This window comes from Rhinolophus ferrumequinum, chromosome 13 (assembly GCF_004115265.2).
Source record: "Rhinolophus ferrumequinum isolate MPI-CBG mRhiFer1 chromosome 13, mRhiFer1_v1.p, whole genome shotgun sequence".
In the NCBI taxonomy this organism is placed as follows: Eukaryota; Metazoa; Chordata; class Mammalia; order Chiroptera; family Rhinolophidae; genus Rhinolophus; species Rhinolophus ferrumequinum.
The window spans coordinates 52,042,669-52,062,964 of NC_046296.1; the positions used below are offsets into that span (position 1 = coordinate 52,042,669).

General features: G+C 51.4%; 1 protein-coding gene across 1 annotated transcript in view; it reads right to left on the minus strand.

Moving 5' to 3' along the window:
- The window catches only part of TOGARAM2 (TOG array regulator of axonemal microtubules 2), a 41,001-nt gene that overhangs the window by 6,270 nt on the left and 14,435 nt on the right, over positions 1–20,296 (minus strand). Inside the window, 10 exon segments of the mRNA XM_033124438.1 lie at positions 5,575–5,791; positions 6,681–6,873; positions 8,856–8,950; positions 9,356–9,473; positions 12,873–13,031; positions 14,927–15,162; positions 16,142–16,247; positions 16,980–17,133; positions 19,298–19,462; positions 19,686–19,836. Of these exon segments, the coding sequence (XP_032980329.1) occupies positions 5,575–5,791; positions 6,681–6,873; positions 8,856–8,950; positions 9,356–9,473; positions 12,873–13,031; positions 14,927–15,162; positions 16,142–16,247; positions 16,980–17,133; positions 19,298–19,462; positions 19,686–19,836 (1,594 nt within the window).

The following is a 20,296-nucleotide window of genomic DNA, read 5'->3' on the forward strand; positions in this document are numbered from 1 at the left end:
TTGCCACAGCAAGCGCCAGCACATGTGTCCTGGGGTCATCTCACCTGACCATCTCAAGGCCAGATTTCTCTTTGCGGAGGACAGAGATTAGGGACCTGCCTGCGGAAATCTTTTCAGGCAAGTTGCACCTTTTCTGAGTTCCTTCAACACCACAGCGTCCCCATAGATGTGCAATCTAAGCTTTGTTTTTTCATCAGGCGACCATTCTAGCTAAAAGCTAACTCCTACTTCCCTTGCGCTCCCCCTGACACCTCTAAGGGATATAAAGGAGAAAGTGTACATCTCTGCTGCTTGCAAAAGCTCCATCCATAAGGCAAGAGTCTTTAAGATAATTTGCGCTGGGAAACAAAAGAGTTGCCAGCCTCTAGGATATTGCAGTTTGCAAGAAGTGGTCTCAGGGTATCTTGGTAAGGCTGCAATTGTGCAAAAATTGGTTTTTATACCATCACCTGCATTACTGTGTATAGGTGCCTCTGTTTCTGTTTGCCCCACCCCCGTCATCAGCCATGAGCTCACCTCTCAGGACAAGGGCTTCTCCCTCCCTACTCTCTCCCACAACACTCAGTCCAGGACATTCTCTGGATGCCGCTGGTCCCCAGCCACTGACATGGCCTCCCAGAGCAGGAAAGAAGTAAAGCACTTAGGGAATACTTGAAAATGCACATCCAACAGACACCTATGCCAGACCATGCTCCCATGGTGCCTGGTACACAACAGGCGCTCAATGAATGCTTGCAGAGTATAGGGCAATGTTAAAACAGAGACACTAAGTCTTCCCAAGCTGGTTTAGAGACCTCAGAGCACCATACCCCAGGGAGCTGGCCTCTCTTACTCTGGCTACTTTTACAGTGAAGGGCTAGAGGTTAAGGGTGTGAGCTCTGGGTCCAGATTGCCTTGAGTTTGAATCCTGGCTCTTCCACGTTTCACTGTGTCACATAGGACAGGTCATGCCTCCTCTCTAAGCCTCAGCTTATCCATTTATAAAATGGGGATAATGTTATCATTAAAGAGCTGCTGTGAGGATTAAATGAATTCACATAATGCTTAGGATAATGATTCAAGCACATAATTGCTATGTAAGTATCAGATATTGTTGCTACGTTTACTGTTATTACCCTAAAATGCTCTGCAAGCCCAGCAACCTTCATAGTGGAGAGACCACTGAAGAGGCTGGAATCTAATTCCTGAAACTTTAGAATCCATGCTGCTAGCCCTCGCTCGTTAGCCTAGCCCGGTGTTCAGAGGCTCCTTTTCTGCACCCCAAGGAAGTCACGACGTCTTGGTGCTGCCCTCACCAAAGGGCACGCACAGCCATGCATTGGAGAGAACACAACCACAGGCTGGCACCCCGACAACCCATCCGCCCCGGGCCTCGCCTCCCCTCTCTGCAATGGGGCAGAGTCCGGGGGACCTCGGACCACCAGCCCCGTTCAGCCAAGCCCTGAGGCCACCAGGAGGCCATATCATCCTCCAGCTACTGGGAGGCCAGAGGAGAGCTTTTAAGAAAGTATAAAAAACATGATAGTGTGGACAGTGGCAGCACAGAAACTGGAGTCAAACTGGATTCCTGACAAGAAGCTTAAGAGTTGTGATGTCACAATGCAATAAGCTCAGTAAGTTATGATGTCACACAGCCAAATTCTCCGGGGCCATCCAAACTAGGTCTGGTCATTACGGGAAAAGAACTGGGAATGATCCATTAAACAAAAAAATGCAAGCTATGGTATAGCGGGTAACATAGCTGTGACAAGTGACGCCGGGTATAATTATATGTAAATGCTCATGTTCTGCCTTTAAAAAAAAATCAGGACGCAAATGCAATTGTGTAATAGAATCACAACCATGCGTATGAACAGGCACAGGAAAAAATATCTAAAATGGAAAATGCCAAGTGTTATAATGGTTTCTTCTAGGATTTGGGACTATAAGTGAGTTTTTTTTCCTTCCTAATGCTCTGCATTTTCCATTTGCTCAATAATTAATAAGTATGCTTTTACAGTGGTGGAAAGTAAACTTTATATTTTTAAGTTAACTAGAAAGACTGCATAATAGCATGGGAAACTGGGTAGTGTTAAATGAAAGATGCAAAGACAAAACTGCATTTGCATTACGATTTTGAACCAGGGAACTCTGTATGTATGTACACAAGAAATAGAAGATCAGAGACATTTTTAAGCTGTTGGGATACTAGAGGGACACCATGAATAAATCTGTAAATTCCAGTAACAATATAATGTTATAATTATTTATATAATTTATATACAGTTATAAGTTTAAAATCAGAAAGCAAAACAGCAAAAGTAGATTGGAAGCCACCCATTTGCAAGCTTATCTGCTCTCTCCAGCACTGGCCAGGGGCTGTGATAAATTAAGGGAACTCCTTTTGGTGCTCAGAAGCCTGAATGCAGAGGTCTGACCAGGAGAATGGTGAGCTGTCACCGTTAGTTAGTGAAGTTTCTTCCATAACTAACCCAGTGACAGAGGCCAAAGACAGAACCAGCCAGTCAGAGCAGGAACTGCCTTCATACCTGGACGAATTCCTTTAAAATCAGAAGGTTTGGGCACTAAGAAGAGAGGATGCCACTCCAGCCTCTCCCCTGGACAGGTCCCAAGGCAGGCAGTGACAAAGGGCAGAGGTCAGAGGGCAAGGTATCCAACATGTGTCCTTCCTCACCATCCCCCCACAATGGGACATGGGCAGAAATCCCACCTGTCCTGTCAACCGATGTACCACCTGTCCCACTCACCCTAAGGAAAACCAAAAACCTAGGAGAGCTGTGGTGGCTGGTGAGTCGACTTTATCACTGAATTCCTAAATGAAGAGGGATCCTAAGATGTCACCTACAAAGGCCAGCCTCCTGGCTTGGCTGTGTCATCTGGATTTTGTGCCAGAAGATGGCCTGGCCTGGCCTGGCTGTGTTCTTGATCTCCTTGGCCCCCCGTAGAGCAGGAAACAAATATAACATGCTGAGCTCTTGCTTTGTGACTTCACAGCATTTCACAGTTCCGGGCCAGCTTGGAGGCCAGAATCCCCTGTGGGACACGAAGCAGCAGGCTTGGGAGAAAGCTCCTTCTGCTCAGAGGGTTCCAAGCCACTTCCAGAAGGGGCCTCAGGGTGCTAAAGGTCCCTCCTACCCCAGGAACCACTAGGGTCACCAGGCTCGGCCTGGGTGATATGGCCAGGAAGACTTACACCTCTCCTCTTCTGTCCCACCTGCCCTGTCTCTGCTTCTACCACCCAACCCCCTGCATCAATGGGAACTTTAATTACTTGCATCCATAGTACCCTCTGCAGGCCAGACTCAGACCATTCCAGACACATGAGAACCACCCCTGGGAAGACTTTGACTCTATCCTTGGCAGTGATGAATGTTCCTAATGGGCAACCCAAGTCCCTCCAGTTCTGACCTAGGTGGATATGAAAATTGGCTCGTCACTTCATAGGGAAGAAGCCTTGCAAAACCAGTGTTGCTGGTGAGGCTGAAAGGACATGGCTCGCAGCAAAGCCGCGGGGCCCTGAAAGCCCCCTGCCAAACCTGTTCAAAATGACATGGAGCCAAGGCCCATGGCAAGGGAGTCTTTAGCCAAGGATTTATTGGGCTCCATCCCTTTGAGGCCAACCCCATTCCATCCCAGCCTAGTGCTGCCCTAAGGAGTAGAGAGGAAGACAGGTCCCCTCACACCTGCTCCATTGTCCCTGCACCAAGTGCTCCAGCTGATGGACCAGAGGCGGCATCGTCACCCAGACTCAAGCAAACCCTGTCCCAGGAAGAGAGGAGAACTCTAGGTGCCTGCCTGGAAGCTGCGACCTGCCGCAAGTTGTGGTCAGATCACAAAAGCAGACCATCCCTGGGGCCCCTGTCCAGGGTTCCCGGCCCAGGTATGTACAGCAGGACCCCAAGTAGAGGGGACCTGAGTCATGTGGCCATGTGAGACACCAGGTTCGACAGCTCAAAGCTTCAGAGCTCCCATGCACTCAAGGAGGCTGGCCCAATGGCAAAAAAGGGAAAATACCTGGAGAGGAAGAGTTAAAAGCTCCTCTCCCCAGACAAGAGTGTGTATCCTCCTCAAATAGCTACAGCCTATTTCGCTTGGTGTAGGTTTTCCCAATAAATCCAGGGCCTGCAGTGACTTACTAGGAGACTCGGGTATTGGCAACAGCAATCTCACTTACCCAGAGCAGCAGTGAGAACCAGCCATAATTTAAAGCTGGATTTATATTATTTGTTCTACAGCAACATACTCAGCAAATCATAAATTCCTTCTGAGATGAAGAGAGGAAATTGACAATATTTATGAACTCGAGAGGCGGAGAAGGGCCTGGCCCGGCCTTTGATTTGTAACTGAAACTTCTCCTGCAGGTTCCAGCCAAGGACACAGTGCTGTCCCAGCACCAGGGAGCTGGGCTCGAGCCAGGGTGCAGGGATGGGGGCAGGGGGAGGTGTGCCCGGCGGGGCTTGCAGCCTCTCCAGGAAGGTGCTGTGTGGGTACTAATGACGGGACATTGCCCTGTGCTCCTCAGGACACACAGCAGCAAGGCAAACAAAGACGGTTCTCATTCCGTAAGCTTTCTCACATCAAGGCAAAACCAGTTTGTGAAAATTCATGGTTCTACTGATTGGGGCATAAGTCTACTCATGTACTACGTCCTCACGTGCGCCGGAGGTTTGAACTTGCCCTTCAACCTGTGTACTAGATACCAAATATCACCTTCGAATCATCTATGGAAGGATTGGAGAACAGAAGCAGATGCACCAAAACTTCCAGCTAATGTTTAAGAACCAACGTGTGATCCTGCAAAGCCCATGGGGAACTGGGGACGCTCGCCCCTCCTGACATCTCTCCCACAGATCCCTCCTTTTTTTCTTTTCATTCCTCCCTAAACCCCACTCCCATTTCACTCCCCACCCCTTACTCCAAATCCCTCCCACCCGAAGCCCTGGCCCCAAACAATCTTCCTAAAAGGCAACTGTCATCCATTCCACATCCAAAAAGCCGATGGGCTCCTGGCCTGACCCCCACGCCAGACCATCAAGGTGGCCTGCCACCCAGGCCCACCCACCATCAGTCACGTCCTCTTCAACAGGCTTTGCCTGCAGTCTCACCAGCATCCCTCCTGGTCCCCGTACAAGCTACGTTCACTACCACACAAGCTACCGTTTAGACAACTGAGAAAATTGTTGACAGCTCTTCCCAACACCTCCCTGGCCATCCTGACCTGTTTTTCCTTCCGTGTCCTGTTGTCTCACTCACTGTGGGGCTGTGTGACCCTGGGTGAGTCATTGACGTCACATGTACTAAAGGAGGTAAGACTACATCATCTCCACAACTCCTCTGCTTCTTACCACCTAAGACACACAGCTGAATGTGACATGGAAAAGCTGCCAGCCAAGAACCTTGGAGGCTCTGGGCCACCCACCCCTGCCCTCCGCAGCCTCTGGGAAAACGGTTAACCAGTGCCTTTCGCCGCTCTGCTGATTCCTAAGCAGAATGGGTGGGCTCAGCCCAGGGAGGCACTAGGAAGGGAGCCAGCTGCCCACGAGAGCCAAGTGGGAGGCACAGCAGGAGGCTCACCTAGACTGTCAATCATCGCATCCAGCACTGTCACGGCAGCCGCGTAAATCCCTGAGTTCTTGGAGTTGAGGTTATCTGCCACAGCAATGATAACAGAGAGCAGCATGGGATGTAGGCTCTCTCTGACGAGAGGAACCATCTTGGCAAGGGCCTCCAGTGCCCACTGGTTCACTTTCTTGTTGGCATCCTGAAGCCTTGGGGTGAAAGCATCAAAGACCTATTGAGGGAACAGAAACCAAGAGCCCATGGAACCCAGGCTGGGCAGGGGTCCCACAGCCCAACCACCGTGCGCAGGGAGTCCTCCTACATTCCCGGCAGCGGTCTTCCGGCCTATGCCAGAACATTCCCAGTGATGAAGGACTCACCTCCTCAAAAGGGGGTGGGGGGCAGGAAGGAAGTTTGACCACATGTTGAGCACTCATTGCATGCAAAGTATGAGAGAGTCTTGTTCAGTATTCTGCACTCTCTCTCTTTCCTGAAATGATCTCAACAACCCATGAGGCACGTGTTCTCATCCTCGCTTTACCATTAAAAACGGAACGAAAACAGAGGCTGAAAGAGGTTAAAACTTGCCCAGATCACACAGCTAGTCAGAAACTGGGTTGGAAACACAGGTCTGCTGCTTTCCAGCCTGTGTCTGAGCTACTCTGCTGTGTGGCTAGACTGTCAGAAGCCTTGCTCCCAGAAGAAGCAGCCATTGGTTCTGGTTTCCAGCCTGTGAAAGGCCTGTGCCGACTCCTAACCTACCCGCCTGGCCCACCATTTGCTCTGCCCTTTAACTATCATGTGTAGAGCTAAGCAGCAGCAGCCCTCAGCCACAGCAACCTCCACCTCTGCCCTCCTCCCTGTAAATCTGCTAAAGGGATAAGAGACGCCCAGTCCCCTCTGCGGTGCCTGGTGGGAGGCAGGGCCCTCACCCCCGCCAGCCACTGCCAGGTATAGTCTTAGAGCACTACCAAGGCACCTGGATAGCAAGTGCTTGTCATGCTCCCTTCACCCTGAGGGGTCTGGCACAGTGTCTAACACTATTCAGAGTTTTTCAAATTAAAGTTGCACCCACAGAAGAGCAACAGCTGTTGGGAGGGCAGGAGTGGGGCAGCGCTCACCTGGGCCAGGTTGCTGCTGATGACATCTGGCTTGGCCTTGCAGTGCTCAAGGAGCCGCCCCACGCCTTCCATCCGAGACTGGTAGTCTTTGGCCTCCAGCAGCCGCATCAGCTCCCTCAGCTGCTCCACTGCTTCTGCTCCACCCCGCAGGGAGGAGCGCAGGCCCGCCAGCCTCCGGCCACTGGGGCCGAGCCTACACGGAAGGAGCAACTGACCCGCGCAGCCCCAAGGGACGCACACACCTCTTGTCCCCTGTCCCGCCCACAGACAGGTGGGGCTGAGATAAGAGCCTGCAGCTTTGTCCACCCGCAGTTTCTCCTCCACCTGCTTTTTGGAAACACTGGCCTTGGGAATTCTGGAAATCCCTTTTCCTTGGGGGACAACAATATGGTTGCCTGGAGCCCCACCCCCTTGTCAGAGGGCATAGTTCTCTCTTCCTGCCTTTTTTTTTTTTCCTCTCTCTCTTTTCAGAAGACATGTGAAGAACGGGAGAGAAAGCTTAGAGTGAGGGATGGGAATCCATTGCTGACCGACTGGTGCACATTTAATCGAAGAGTGGGGCAAGATCTTGCCAGGTGCCTGAATCCTGACCCCTGCCTGTCTAGGCCCTGCTCACAGCCCTCCAGTAACTGGGGAAATTTAAGAAGCCTGTTCTCCTATGCTGGGATCATACGCCCACCATACCCGGCCTGGCCCGTTCCAGCCAGCAAGAGAGCAACCCCATAAAGACCTCTTAGCCCTACCCCAGGGCAGAGCCTGAGTCTGAGCTCAAGCCCTATACCCAAGTCCCCCCCACAGCGCCCAGCATCTTGCGTTCCATCACTAGTTTCTACATTCCACACTCTGCCTACCAAGTGCCAAGAGCTGTACTGAGAACAAGGAGGTGAGAGACGTGGTCTTTGCCCTACGGGGCTCACAGACCAATGCGAGACAGCACAGGTCGGACACCATGGGCTGACAGAGGACTAAAGAATGGGGACCACCTGTCCACCCAGAGGACATGGGGCACAGAGTCTCAGAGAGAACTTCTGGGAGAAGGTGACAGGTGAGCTGAATCTCGTGGAATCTCGTAGAGTAAAAAGACATGTTCTAGGCCGGCCCAGTGGCTCAGGCAGTTAGAGCTCCATGCTCCTAACTCTGAAGGCTGCCGGTTCGATTCCCACATGGGCCAGTGGGCTCTCAACCACAAGGTTGCCAGTTCAACTACTTGAGTCCTGCAAGGGATGGTGGGCTGCGCCCCCTGCAACTAGCAACAGCAACTGGACCTGGAACTGAGCTGCGCCCTCCACCACTAAGATTGAAAGGACAACAACGTGACTTGGAAAAAAGTCCTGGAAGTACACACTGTTCCCCAATAAAGTCCTGTACCCCTTCCCCAATAAAAAAAAAATCTTTAAAAAAAATAAAAATCCGCTGGCTATACTTGTGTGAATCTATTTCTAAAACAACAACAACAACAACAACAACAACAAAAAGGCATGTTCTAGGTGCAGACGGTGCTGCATAAGACAAAGGGACAGCAGAAGCAAAGGCACAGTAGAAATAGAGAACGTGGAGGGGCAGGAAACACGAGTGGCTCTGGTCTGGCTGAGAGAGGATGCATGGGAGAGAGAGCAGGAAGTTACTCTTGACGAGGTGGGCAGTGGCTTCCCTGGGGTCCTTGCTAAGGAGTCCAGACGTGGCCCTCCCAGGAGTTTCAGTTTGGGGCACAGGAGTGAACGTTGGAATCCTGCTTGATTTCTACCTCCTCCTGGCACCCACCCTCCAGCTCCTTAGCCCATTCCTTCTCATCTGTTTTTGTCCGAACTCTGCCTCTAAACTAGTCCCTCACTGGCCACCCTGAGGGTGAAAGGATCTGCTGCTCTCAGAGAATGGAGAAATGCCGAGCTCACCCAGTTAGCCTGACCCACAACAGGTCCCCCTATACTAGTGGGATTGCACACCCTCAGCCAAGACTGCAGGAACCCACTTCCACTGGCAGAGGCTCCTGAGCCCAGGATTTGGTGTCCCTGAGATTTGTGTGAGGGAACACATCCTATACATTTTCCCAGTAGTGCGGCAGACCCAACTAGGTCTCAGCCATAGCCCCATCCACACTCCTTCCCAGAGCCACCCCTGGCTGCCTTCATCAGCAGTCTTGGATGTGGAGCCCCAGAGAGACAAGTGAAGCCATACCTGTCCTCACCTGGCAGCTCATTCTCACACACCACCAGACTCCTCGACACCTTGCGGCCTTTGGCAGATGGAAGTTCATCACTATCTTCTATTCCCTTGAAAAATACATATAGAACTTGAGCCAAAAGGAGCACCCTCAGGGGAACTGCCAGACACTCCAGCCTAGACCATAACAACAGAAACAACCTCTTCCACCTGGGAGAGCTTCAGAGGACACAGTCAAGTCTTCCACAGCATTGGTAGTCTGGGCCAAGTAATGGGGGCCAAGACCCCCATTTCACAGATGGAGGCGTGGAGGCCCAGGGAGGCTCCAGGGACACAGGCAGTGAGGGGTAGGACCAGTCTGAGCACAGGGGAAGGAAATTACATTTATCCCACCTGGCAGGTGTCATGGGTGAAATAACAGCCTCTGGGGTACACCTCCCACCCCGACCGGCATGAGCGCTGCCAGGCTCAGCTCTGGTCCCCCACCCCGATGACCCACTCCCGCTCCAGCTCACCCGCTGTTTAATGGCCGCCATGACCTTCCGCAAGTCATGGGATGGGTGGGACTGCTTTAGGAAGGCATCAAACTTCACATTCGACATCAAGATATTCACCATCTTCCGGCCATAAAACCTGCCACAGGAAGAAGAGCAAGATGAAGAAACAGCCACAGAGATGCAGCACAATCTTGCTTTACAATTTTATGTAATTTTCTACTTACAGTAAGCGAGTTTTTAATACTTTTTCTTATTATCAATAGACAATAATCGACAATAATCGCTAACCAGTTAAAAACTAGATTCATAAAAAAAAACTAGATTCATAAAAAAAACTAGATTCATAACCAACACCCATACACCCATTACCAAGAGAAAACCACTATTATATTGTCATATGTGTTCTTATCGTCTTTTTTCCATGCACCTACATTTTTTAGTTGATATCAGAATGTGTATACAACTTGTATCCAGCTTTTTTCACTTTGTCATTAATCATCTTCCTGTGTCATCCTTTTTGATGGCTACGTAATATACTGTTGGATGGCTACACCAAAATGTGCTTGATTTTTTGTGTGTGTGGGAGATTTAGACATATTTAGAAGCCTGAGGAAGGGTGCACTAGGGCAGTAGAGGAGGGAGTGGGCAGCGCTACCTGGTGAGTAGTGGTGGGTGAGGACGGGGATCAAGGAAGGCTTCACAGAAAGGTGACCTTTGGGTTGGGACTCAAAAAATGAGTAAGGGGCAGGATTAGGGAGTGATCCTGTCACAGCGGGGCGGGATTGGGAAGTAAATGGGAGGCAGGGAGCCATTCTAGGGTCTACAAGACAGTCTGTCACGTCAGCATGTGTGCAGCTGGAGAACAGTGGGCAAGACTGGACTCAGAAAGAGAACAGGCAGGAGAAGAAGGCAGGACCAGTACAGGGAGGTGGGACTGAGCTGGGCTTTAGCCTGCAGGCAACGGGAAGCTGAGGAAGGATCGTATTTTCCCTTTAGTTAAATTGTCTCTGGCAGCAGTGTGGAGGATCTTTGGGGACAAGGCTGGGGGCCAGGAGAGCTATTGGGGGGCCACTATAATAGTCCGGGCAAGAGACCATAAAGGCCTGAAGTGAGGCAACCGAGTGGGGTGCGAAGGGCTGATCAGATTCCAGAGCTGCTAAGGAAATTTAAACTGCAGGACTTGGTAGCTGATTGGAAGGAGAGCATAAAGCATCAAGAATGATCGTATTTGCTTAACCTACGGCTTTATTGATGGCAACATGCACCATTAATTTATTTTCCACTAAGGAAAAACAGAAAAAGGAAGCACTGGCAATGCTCTCTGCTTTCAGTGACACTGCCTCATGTGTGAAGACGACCTTTTTCCGTGCTGTCTTAGAAGCAGAAGGCAACATTACCTGGGGGTAGTGTCCTTCCTTAGGCCACATAAAGTACTCGGTGGTTGCTTTGCAAGACAACGTAGAATTTGGGTCATTCCTTCAATGACGAGTGTTCGCATTAATACCTAATTTATACCCCGTCACTAGTCCTGTGCCTTTTCTCATATGCAACAACTTTTCATTTAAATGCCGAGTAAGAGTGCAATATTTCTAAGACATTTTAAAAGGCAATTAAACTCAACAATTCCCCACAGAGCATCCTTGGTGACTTCTTAAAATAAATATAAAAGGCTAACAAGCAAAGAAAGGCTCACAGTGTAGTTCCTACAATGCAAAATTTAATTCAAAGATTTATACTATGAGCAACAATGACCGCGTAAGCCAATGTGCAGATAATAAAACCTAAGTCATAATTGCCGCCTGGCTAACAGCAACTGTGAGAGTCCTCTGATTATAAGATATTAAAGTGTAGGGAGGAAATGTGTCTTAGAACCAATGAAGTGTGAAATTCCCCATTTTGCATCTTAGATGCCTCAGTAAATAATAGTGACTTTTAACAATAGAGAGAACACACCTGGAGAAGCAGGTTTGGGGATAAGGCCGTGAGTTATCTAGGGAAAATTTACACTGAAGATGACAGCTGGGCATCCCCGTGATGGGTCCTATGGCAGCATCAGTGATATGGGACTGAGAACGCGTGAGCTGGGGCAAGAGGTCGGGAAGCATCAGAGTGTACTGTGGCTGCAGCCACGGGAAGTGATGACACAGCTCAGGGAAAGCCACGAGAGCGGGAGGCAGGAGGCAGGAGGGAGGCGGAGGGAGCAGCATGCAGGAGGGAGGCAGAGGGAGCAGGATGCAGGAGGGAGGCGGAGGGGGCAGGATGCAGGAGGGAGGCGGAGGGGGCAGCAGGCAGGAGGGAGGCAGAGGGAGCAGCAGGCAGGAATGCTGCTGGCTATGCTTGGGCTGCCTAGTGGCCATGTGCCCCTGACCACAATCCTGCTCCTGGGCATATTTCAAAGACATCCTCCCTGCGCTCCATGGGGGGCACGTACAATGTCAGGTGCAACACTGTTGCAGTGGTGAAGGTGGGAGACATGGCATGCACGGCATCCCTCCAGGGCATACCCTCAGACTGTCACCGTGAATGCCCAGCCTGGATACAACACAGAACACAGTGTGGAGGTGCCCTCGGAGCTGCATGGGGTATGGTGCGGTCTCCAGACATGGTGATAACATGCTGTGAACTGAGAAGTGTCATTAACTGCACCCCAACCGGAGGTTTTAAAGACAATCAGTCAGAACCTATCACTCTCCTGCTAAAAACCATCTAATACTGCCTCATGCTTCTACTGAAAAATCCTCTGGTGGCTTCTGGTCACACACAAACCAAAACCCTAACTCCTGACCAGGGCCCATGAGGCCCTCCCTGGCCTGGCCCCGCCCACCACTGCCGTCACTCACTGTGCTCCCCGCAGCCTATCCTTTCTCTTCCTTGAACACCAAGCTTATTCCCATCCAAAGGGCCTTCGTACCATTTCCTTTGCCTGGGGCGCTCGCACCCAGATCCTCAAAGAGCTGGCTCCCACCAGCGATCAGGTCTCAATTGAAATGTCACCTTTAGAAAGATCTCCCCCAACTCTCAGTCTAAAGTAGCCCCCACCCCATTCTCCATTACCTCTTTTTTCCTCTCTATGCTTTCTCTGTATCTCAAATTATCATAATTATTTATCTGTTTATTATTCGTCTACCCAATAGGAGGTAAACTCCAAGACAGCAGAAGCCTAATTTTTCATTCACTGTCGTATCCAAAACAATGAAAAGAGGGCTCATTAAATGTCTATTTTTTTTTAAAATGAATAAGTGGTCTTTGCAGAGAGTGGAGCTGGGAGGGGCAAGAACAAGACCCAGAAGGAAGTGGCGAGAAAGACCCTTGGAGGTGAGAAAGTGGAGGTGGGAGCGCGACCGTTCCCCGAGCAGGCCTGGCTATGAGGGTGGGGAGACCTGGGACCTCAGGTGTAAGGAAAGGATGTGGCTTCTGTCTCTCTAGTTGTCCCCCGGCACGGTCCAGGGAAGCCAGGGCCCTGAGGACTGGCTGGCTGCCTTCTCTGCCCGGGGCTGGCCAGCTCAGCGGCCCCAGGCCCCAGGCCTGGCATTACCTGGTGTCCTGGTTGGAGTCCTGGGCCAGCCTCACCAGGTTGTGCACCAGCACGTCTGTGCTGTCCCTGCTGCCTGAGAGAAGTTTCTCGGCTCCTATGTGCTCCAGGACAGCTGACAGGTGCTCGGCAGTGCATCTCCGGACTAAGGGGTTTCGATGGCTGAAAGGAAACACAATCACGGCCAAGAGCTCAGTCAAGGAATGAGGTGTGGGGGTGCCCAGACTGGCACACGTGGACCTACAATGGTGTATCCCTGTTTCAGGTCTGTCGCAGCATGAATTTTATCCCATGTGGGCTAAGGGGAACCTTTGAGGAAAGAGCAGTCACTTCCAAACAATAGAAATAAGGAGGGGACAGGGAGGAAAGAGTGAAGCCACTTGGTGCTCCCCCCATACACCTGTGCCCACCGTTCACTGTACCTTCCTGAACTTGGAGTCTGCCTTTGTCTAAATGCATTTCCCCATACTTTCTCCACCCAGAAAGATCCCACCTGGTCAACATTTCCTCTGCCTTCCCTAGCCCCAGGCAGACCGAGATGCTCCCTGGGGTAGCACTGTCCCTGTCCCCTGGGAGCTATAGGCTGGAGCTCCCAGGGAGAGGGCACCTAGTCTCCCTCTCAGCTGAATCCCCAGTGCCCACTGGTGCCTGGCATATGCCAACGCTTAGGGGAAGCTTACTGCACACGTGTTGAGCTGAATTGAGACAGGAGGGAGGGACAGGGGTTGATGGGTGATTTGGTAGCTGTAACGGGGGAACCTGAAATCTTCCAAAAGAAACCCATCAGGATGTCACCTCTTTTTCGCCTATTGAAGCAGGGCCTGTGTGTCACAGCCCATTGGTGACACCGGCCCGTCCCGCGCCCCTTCCAGTCCATCTCAGTGGAACACAAAGGGAGACCTCTGGGCTCTCCCTACTCAGTGTGGTCCAGGGACCAGCACCTGAATCAGAATCTGTGTTTCAGCCAGATCCCCAGGAAATCCAGGCTCGCCTGATCCACCTGCTCCTGGTTCCGGAACAATGATCAGCTGCACAGATTGTAGTGAGCATACCCTCGGTGCCACATACCCTACTGAGCATCTGCAAAGCATTATCTCTTGAACTCCATAAGCTACTATTATTGTCATCTGGCAGCTGAGGAAGCTGAGGCAAAAAGGGAGGAATCCAGGAAAAAGGACAGTTAATTTCTCCCAAGTTAATAATAGCCACGGTAAGCACTTGATGAACGTTAGGTAGAGGCGGGCATTGTTCTAAATGAACCAATCCATGGACTCCTCACAACAACGTTATTATGATTCCCATTTTACAGATGAGGAAACTGAGGCACAGGGAAGTTAAGTAACAATTTGGGATGTGAACCCAGGCAACCTGGTTCCAGAGCCCTTGCCCTTTGCACTGAGCTGTGGTGCCATTAGCAAAAGCCTGGGGCTGCTCAACACACCCCGCCCTGCAGTCTGTCTGAGAAACCTCCCTGCCCAGAGTTATGACTGGTTTACTGGGGCTGAGAGTTGTTTTGCCCTGCGGGAGGAAGGGCTTGAGAAATGCTTTTGGTTTTGCTTTTGGTTTAGGTTTTTATGTAAAGGGAAAGCAAATCTGGCTGCAGAAAAGCTCCAGTAGTAGCCAGTCCCTTCCTCCTCTCCAAGAGAAGGACAAGCTGTGCCAGCTAAAGGGTGAGATTTTGTGCCTTGCTCATCTGACAGCCCAGATTTCATCAGAAAGAAATGCCCCTCCCCTGGGAGACGGGCAGGAGCTCCTCAGACTGCCTCTGCAGCCCTGTCTCCAGGGACGTTACATGGCCACTGTGAGCTCCCCAGTCTCTAGCAGAACAAAGCACCTTTCCCCTACCAGCCAAGGCTCCAGGCTGCCCTTATTTCATCTCATCACCCCCAGCCTGGCCCAGGAAAGGAGGGAGAGAAGCCTACCAGGAAGCAGGGGTCTTTGTCCCCCTGCTGAACTCTTGAGGAACTTGCTGCACACCCCCTCCCATCCCAGGGCCACTCCGTTCGCCTCACCTGCCTGGACCGTTCCCACCCCTCAGACTACTGGCCACCACATACTAGATGCCTGCCGAGGTGAGGGCCACCAGGGAGCGAGCAGGTGTCACGTGCTCCACCATGGCCCCCAGGGACCGGTTGGCCGCTCTCTGGATGAACTCGCTGGTGTTCCCCATTTTCTGGAGCAGGCAGCGGGCAATTTCTTCAGCTTCCTGGTCCATGTTCTTCTTCAAGGCCCGGAAGAGGTCTCCCAGGGTGCTGATGGCCAAGCGGGACACCTTGGAGCGGAGGTTGGTGACCTTGGAGAGAGATGAGAGAGGGACCCTCCAGGACCGCTGGATCTTGCCAAAGACTCCAGAATATACCAAGAATGGGGCACTGTACCACCCTCTTCTGCCGCCTCCACCCTTGCACCAGGCCTAGGCCTGGCCAGGGTGGAACGAAAACCCTGCAGAAGCTCTGGGCAAAACAGCCCCATTAAAAAATATATATTATTGCTGCTGTTGTCATATCATAATTACTAATTCCATCATTATCATCTGAAATTTGTATAACACTTTGTCTTCAAAGTACTTTCACAAATAATGTTCAGTTTGATTTTCACAAGGTCCCCCACTAGAACAGTCTATTCCCAAGGGGTGGGGGGACCATGGACCCCACCTGTAATAAGATGTATCTTATTGCCCCTTTGGGCTCCGCCTAGGCCGAGCCCCAGCCCCCTGGGAGAAAGGGCTTAAAAAATGCTACAACTGGCCTTGCATTTTGAGTACAGAGGACAATGCAGGGCTGTGATATAGCAATAAAGAAACCCCAGGCCTCAATCTTCCAATCTGAGAAATGGGTGGTTACTTCCCACCTCACTGGCTGAAGTCTGAAAAATAAGCTAAGGAGGCCCATGTTCCAGGGAACCATGGGCCCCTCTGTGGCTGCTGTGGCCTGCACTGACCAACAGCCCCAGGGAAGGGGGACTGGCTGGAGGGTGGGGAAGACTACATACCATGTTTCCCCGAAAATAAGACCTAGCCGGACTATCAGCTGTAAGCGTCTTTTGGAGCAATAATTAATATAAGACCAAGTATCATATCATTATATTATATTATATTATATTATATTATATTATATTATATTATATTATATTATAAAGACCGGGTCTTATATTAAAATAAGACCAGGTCTTATATTAATTTTTGCTCCAAAAAACGCATTAGAAGTGATGGTCTGGCTAGGTCTTATTTTTGGGGAAACACAGTAGAACGCGGTCTGTTTGGGAGGCCTTACCTCCCCAGTCACAGCCAAGGACACATCGTGCAGCCTCCCAATGAGGACTTCCGAGTGACAGGCTGCCAGGCGCCGGATGCTCACCAGGCCCTTCTCTTTCATCTGCCTGAAAAGCAAGGCCAGGCCCTGTCACGGGCAGGTGGGGAGGGAGGAGCCCTCCTCTCTCTGTAAGCCAGGGGCACCCACACCACCACCGTCCCCCTCACCACAGCAGGGTGGGATTCAACTGCCCTGAAGGCAGGGTTTCCTGGTTTAACACCCAGCCTGAAATCCTAACAGTCCAGCAAAAGCCATTTTATGGGGCCCCTGGCTCATCCTCACCAAGAGGGAAGCCCACCCCCACGACCTGGGCCCATGCCTGACACAAAGCCAGCGCCTTCAACAGAGGTACTTGAACGTGAGGCCTGCAGACGGGAGGGCTTCCTGCAAGTGTTCTGGACCCCGGTCATTGTGTTGCCCACAACTAGATTGCACGTCGGCTAGTAGAGTGGTAGGAACACTGGGGGCAGATTGAACTTGATCTAGAGAAATGAAGGGCTGTGACCATCCCAAGGGACCGTAAGGAAATGTTGTGGAGCCAAATTTCCGCTTGCCCCTGCTGGCTCTGGTGTAGCACAGAGCAGTGCACAGGGCTGTTGGAGGTCGCAGGGCAGACACGGGAGGCTGGACTCTCTCTCACACACACACACACACACACACACACACACACACACACACACACACACTCCTCCTTCCATGGGACCAGTCCTAACAGTGGGAGAGAAGGGCAGCTGGCAGGTAGGAGCTATTCTGAGCTCTCGCCCGGCCACAGCACACGAAGGGGAAGGTGTCAGCTCACCAGTCACTACGGTCGAGACACTGAAGGGCATCCATCAACCCCAGTTCTGGGTTTGAGAAAGGCCTCAACTCCTTAAAGCCTCGAAGATCCATCTCCTCGTCCTCTTCTTCCCACTCGGGAGACACCAAAGTAAGCACTGCAGGTAATGAGTTAGCTGCAGTCACAGAAAAAGAAAAGAAACATGGCAGCTTTCACCAGGAGAACCCAAGGCGTGGTCAGCAGCTCGGAGCCCACCATACAGGGCACCAGGGAGAAGGGACTGGTGAGAGCTGAAAAGCCAGCTCCTGAGCTCTGCTCCCTGGGGAGCCACAGAGACCACCTAGCTCTACCTTTTGTTGACTTTTTGCACTTCTGCCTTTGCCCACCTTATTATTATAAACAAACAGGCCTGTGAGCTGCTGCTTGATGTCACATGACCTAGCCCACTGAGCCAGAGATGCACCCCAACCCGGCCCTATCTGTGGTTGGGGTCTGTGCAGGAATGACTCCCCTACTCACTTTGGTGGCCCTCTAACCGCATCCCACCCAGGAGCCTGTGGTATTAGCCTCTCCTCCTTCCATCCTTTTGTGAAGTTGCCCCCAGGCAGGTAAGTGACACAAAGGCCAACAGCCAGAGGAAGCAGGGGACACTGAAAGCAGCCAGGAGACAATGCAGCTTACTGGCACCCAAGTGGTCAAGATGTGGCCACACTTGCAGGGACTGACAATAAGCGGGGATATTCAAAAACCAGATCATGTTTTCTAGGCCCTCCTTCCTTGGGGACAGATGCTAGAATCAGAAAATCCTAGAACAGGAAGTCAGTTTAGAGGCCGTCTATCTCATCTAACGCCCGAATCACACAGTTGAAGCATCAGAGGCCCAGAGAAACTAGCTCCCCCAGCCCCCAACAGTCCCTCAACTCCTCTGGCAGCACAGCCAGGACAAGAAGGTCTCCTCTGAATCCAGAGCTCTCACTGCCACCTCTCACTTCATCTCCACTGGCACGGTTTTCACTCTGGCGTACCCAGGAGGAGGTCCTGGGCAAATCTGAGTTGATGGGCAGTTCTTTACTTAAAGCCAAACACAAAGATCTCATCCCTGCATTCTCTCCTCAGCGCTGCCATTGGAGCAAGGGTCACTAGCCAGTCTTTGTCCCTATAGGCCATCATCACCTTGCGTGATCTTGGGTGACCTTGAGTCTCTGGGTCTCAATTCTTCTGTTTAAAATGAGTGGGGTGGATAGATAGGTTAATATTTCCCAAGTATCAACCATTCAATGACCAGTTTCACGGTTTTTTGCCGTATCTCTTAATTACCTGTGCTTTTATTTATATGATGTTTCTCTTGAAACCAAACCACTTTTTAAAGCCTATATAAGTTTATTTTAAAGGGAAACTTTTGCAACTACCATAATCAATTGGTAAACTAATATTATTTGTCATAGAATATGATATTTACAGTAAATATTAACAGTAAAAGAACATTAGAAACTCTAGCTATAAAATTACAGCCAGCTTCTGATGTCTCAGACCTGAAGGAAGATCTCTTTGTTTAAAAAGGATATTCACAAGTCTTAAAGAAGTGCTAAAGACTAGCAGCAAATGAAGACTTTCTACCTGATGGAGTCAAAAGGATAGAAAGAGGATGGAAAAGGAGGTGAGTCGATATTATTCCTGGCACAACAAACAAGGCTCTGTTCTACCATCATTGTCCTACCACATCCTACACCTAAACTTGGAACCACGTTGGTCGTTTTCAAATGTTCCTTAGTAGCAAAATCTTTTTAAATGAAATCTCGCAGGGACACCCAGTGTACAAAAAGGTGAGGCAAAATAGACGTTCCTCTGGGAGAATGGGGACAGCGCCTCCATTGTTCCTCGGCACCTTTCTGAGCGTCCCACAGAAGCTTTGGGTCCTTGGACCCTAGTCTGTACCCAGGACTACCCAGCCCCTACATTTTATGAGGTAACATGCAGGAACCCAGGGCCTTCCCACAATCCCCTCTCCCTCCTCTCGGTGTTTCCAGCTACTTCCATGGATGCTATTTCGCAGCATATGTGGTCCTGGTGCACTGGCAAATCCTCTAGGACAGGTCACTCAGACTGGACACAGCTGCCCAGCCATCCACAATTCCCGTTGTGATGACCTGGGTTCCCAGCCTGGCCCACAGGTGCTTTTGACTCCCAGACTCTGTTCCTCTTTCTGGTGAGGTGACCACACCCCAGGCTGCATCAGGCAGAAGCAGAGCAGCCGAGCTCACCTTTGCCAGGCCCCAAAGCATCCAGAGGCAGCACAGTGAGAGGGACACGTGCCCCCTGCCAGCCGGTCCGGGACCCACCTGAAGCATGGCGGGCAAAGCTGGGCTCCTGCTTGCTGACGGGGATGCTGGGCAGTGAGGCCCGGGTGGCCCGCTTCCTCAGGATGACGCCCGTGTTGTTTCTGCGTGGGCTGCTCAGCCTGGTGGGTACAGACAGGGTCCTGCTGCCCCGGAGAGGAAGGAGGCCTGTGGAGGCAGAGGAAGCCCTAGCATGGAGTCCGTCCTGTCTGTCCCCGGCCCGTGTCCTCCTTTGGTCATGGGCCCAAGAGCGGGCTGTGACAGAGCAGGCATGGCTCCCTGTCCAGTCTCAGGAGGGGAGGGTGTGAGCTGTGGCAGCCTCTCTTCTGGCCAAGGTGTTGGCCAAGAAATCTCCCCAGCCTGAGGGAATCCTGCCCCAAGCACCCAGTACCTTCCTTCATCAAGGTCCTCCGGGTGGCCAGGCTCTGGGACGCGAGCTCCCTCTCTCTCTCTGGCTCCTTCGCCCTCCGGGACAACTCCATCTCCTTCGTCTGCTTCAGCCGCATCTTCTCCTGGGCAGACTTGGAGATGGTGACCTGGATCTCCGCAAGGTCAAGGCAAAGTCCATTACCCTTGGGGACCCAACTGTGCTTTCTATACTTTTATTCATTCAGTGGCTCAGACATGTGAAGGGCTCCTATGTGCCAGCCGCCGTTCTGGGAGTGAACAAAAATGACAAAGTCCTTGCTCCCAAAGAGCTGCCATGGAATGGAGACACCAGGACAGAGAACAAACTGACGTGTCTGCAACATCAGGCGATATGTGCCAGAAGGAAAGCAAGGGACAGAGAGCAACAGGGCTCCTGCTTTAGGTAGGAGGGTCCTGGGGGACTGGCCGAAGACGTGAGGGTAGGTATACACATACATGAAGTGAGGGAGCGGCTACGCAGCTTTCGTGAAGTGTTCTAAGCAGAGGGAACAGCGAATGCAGAGGTCCTGAGCCTGGAGTGAGCTGGGCGTGGTGGGGGCAGAGAGCAGGACCCTGGCTGGAGCGCCCCAAGTC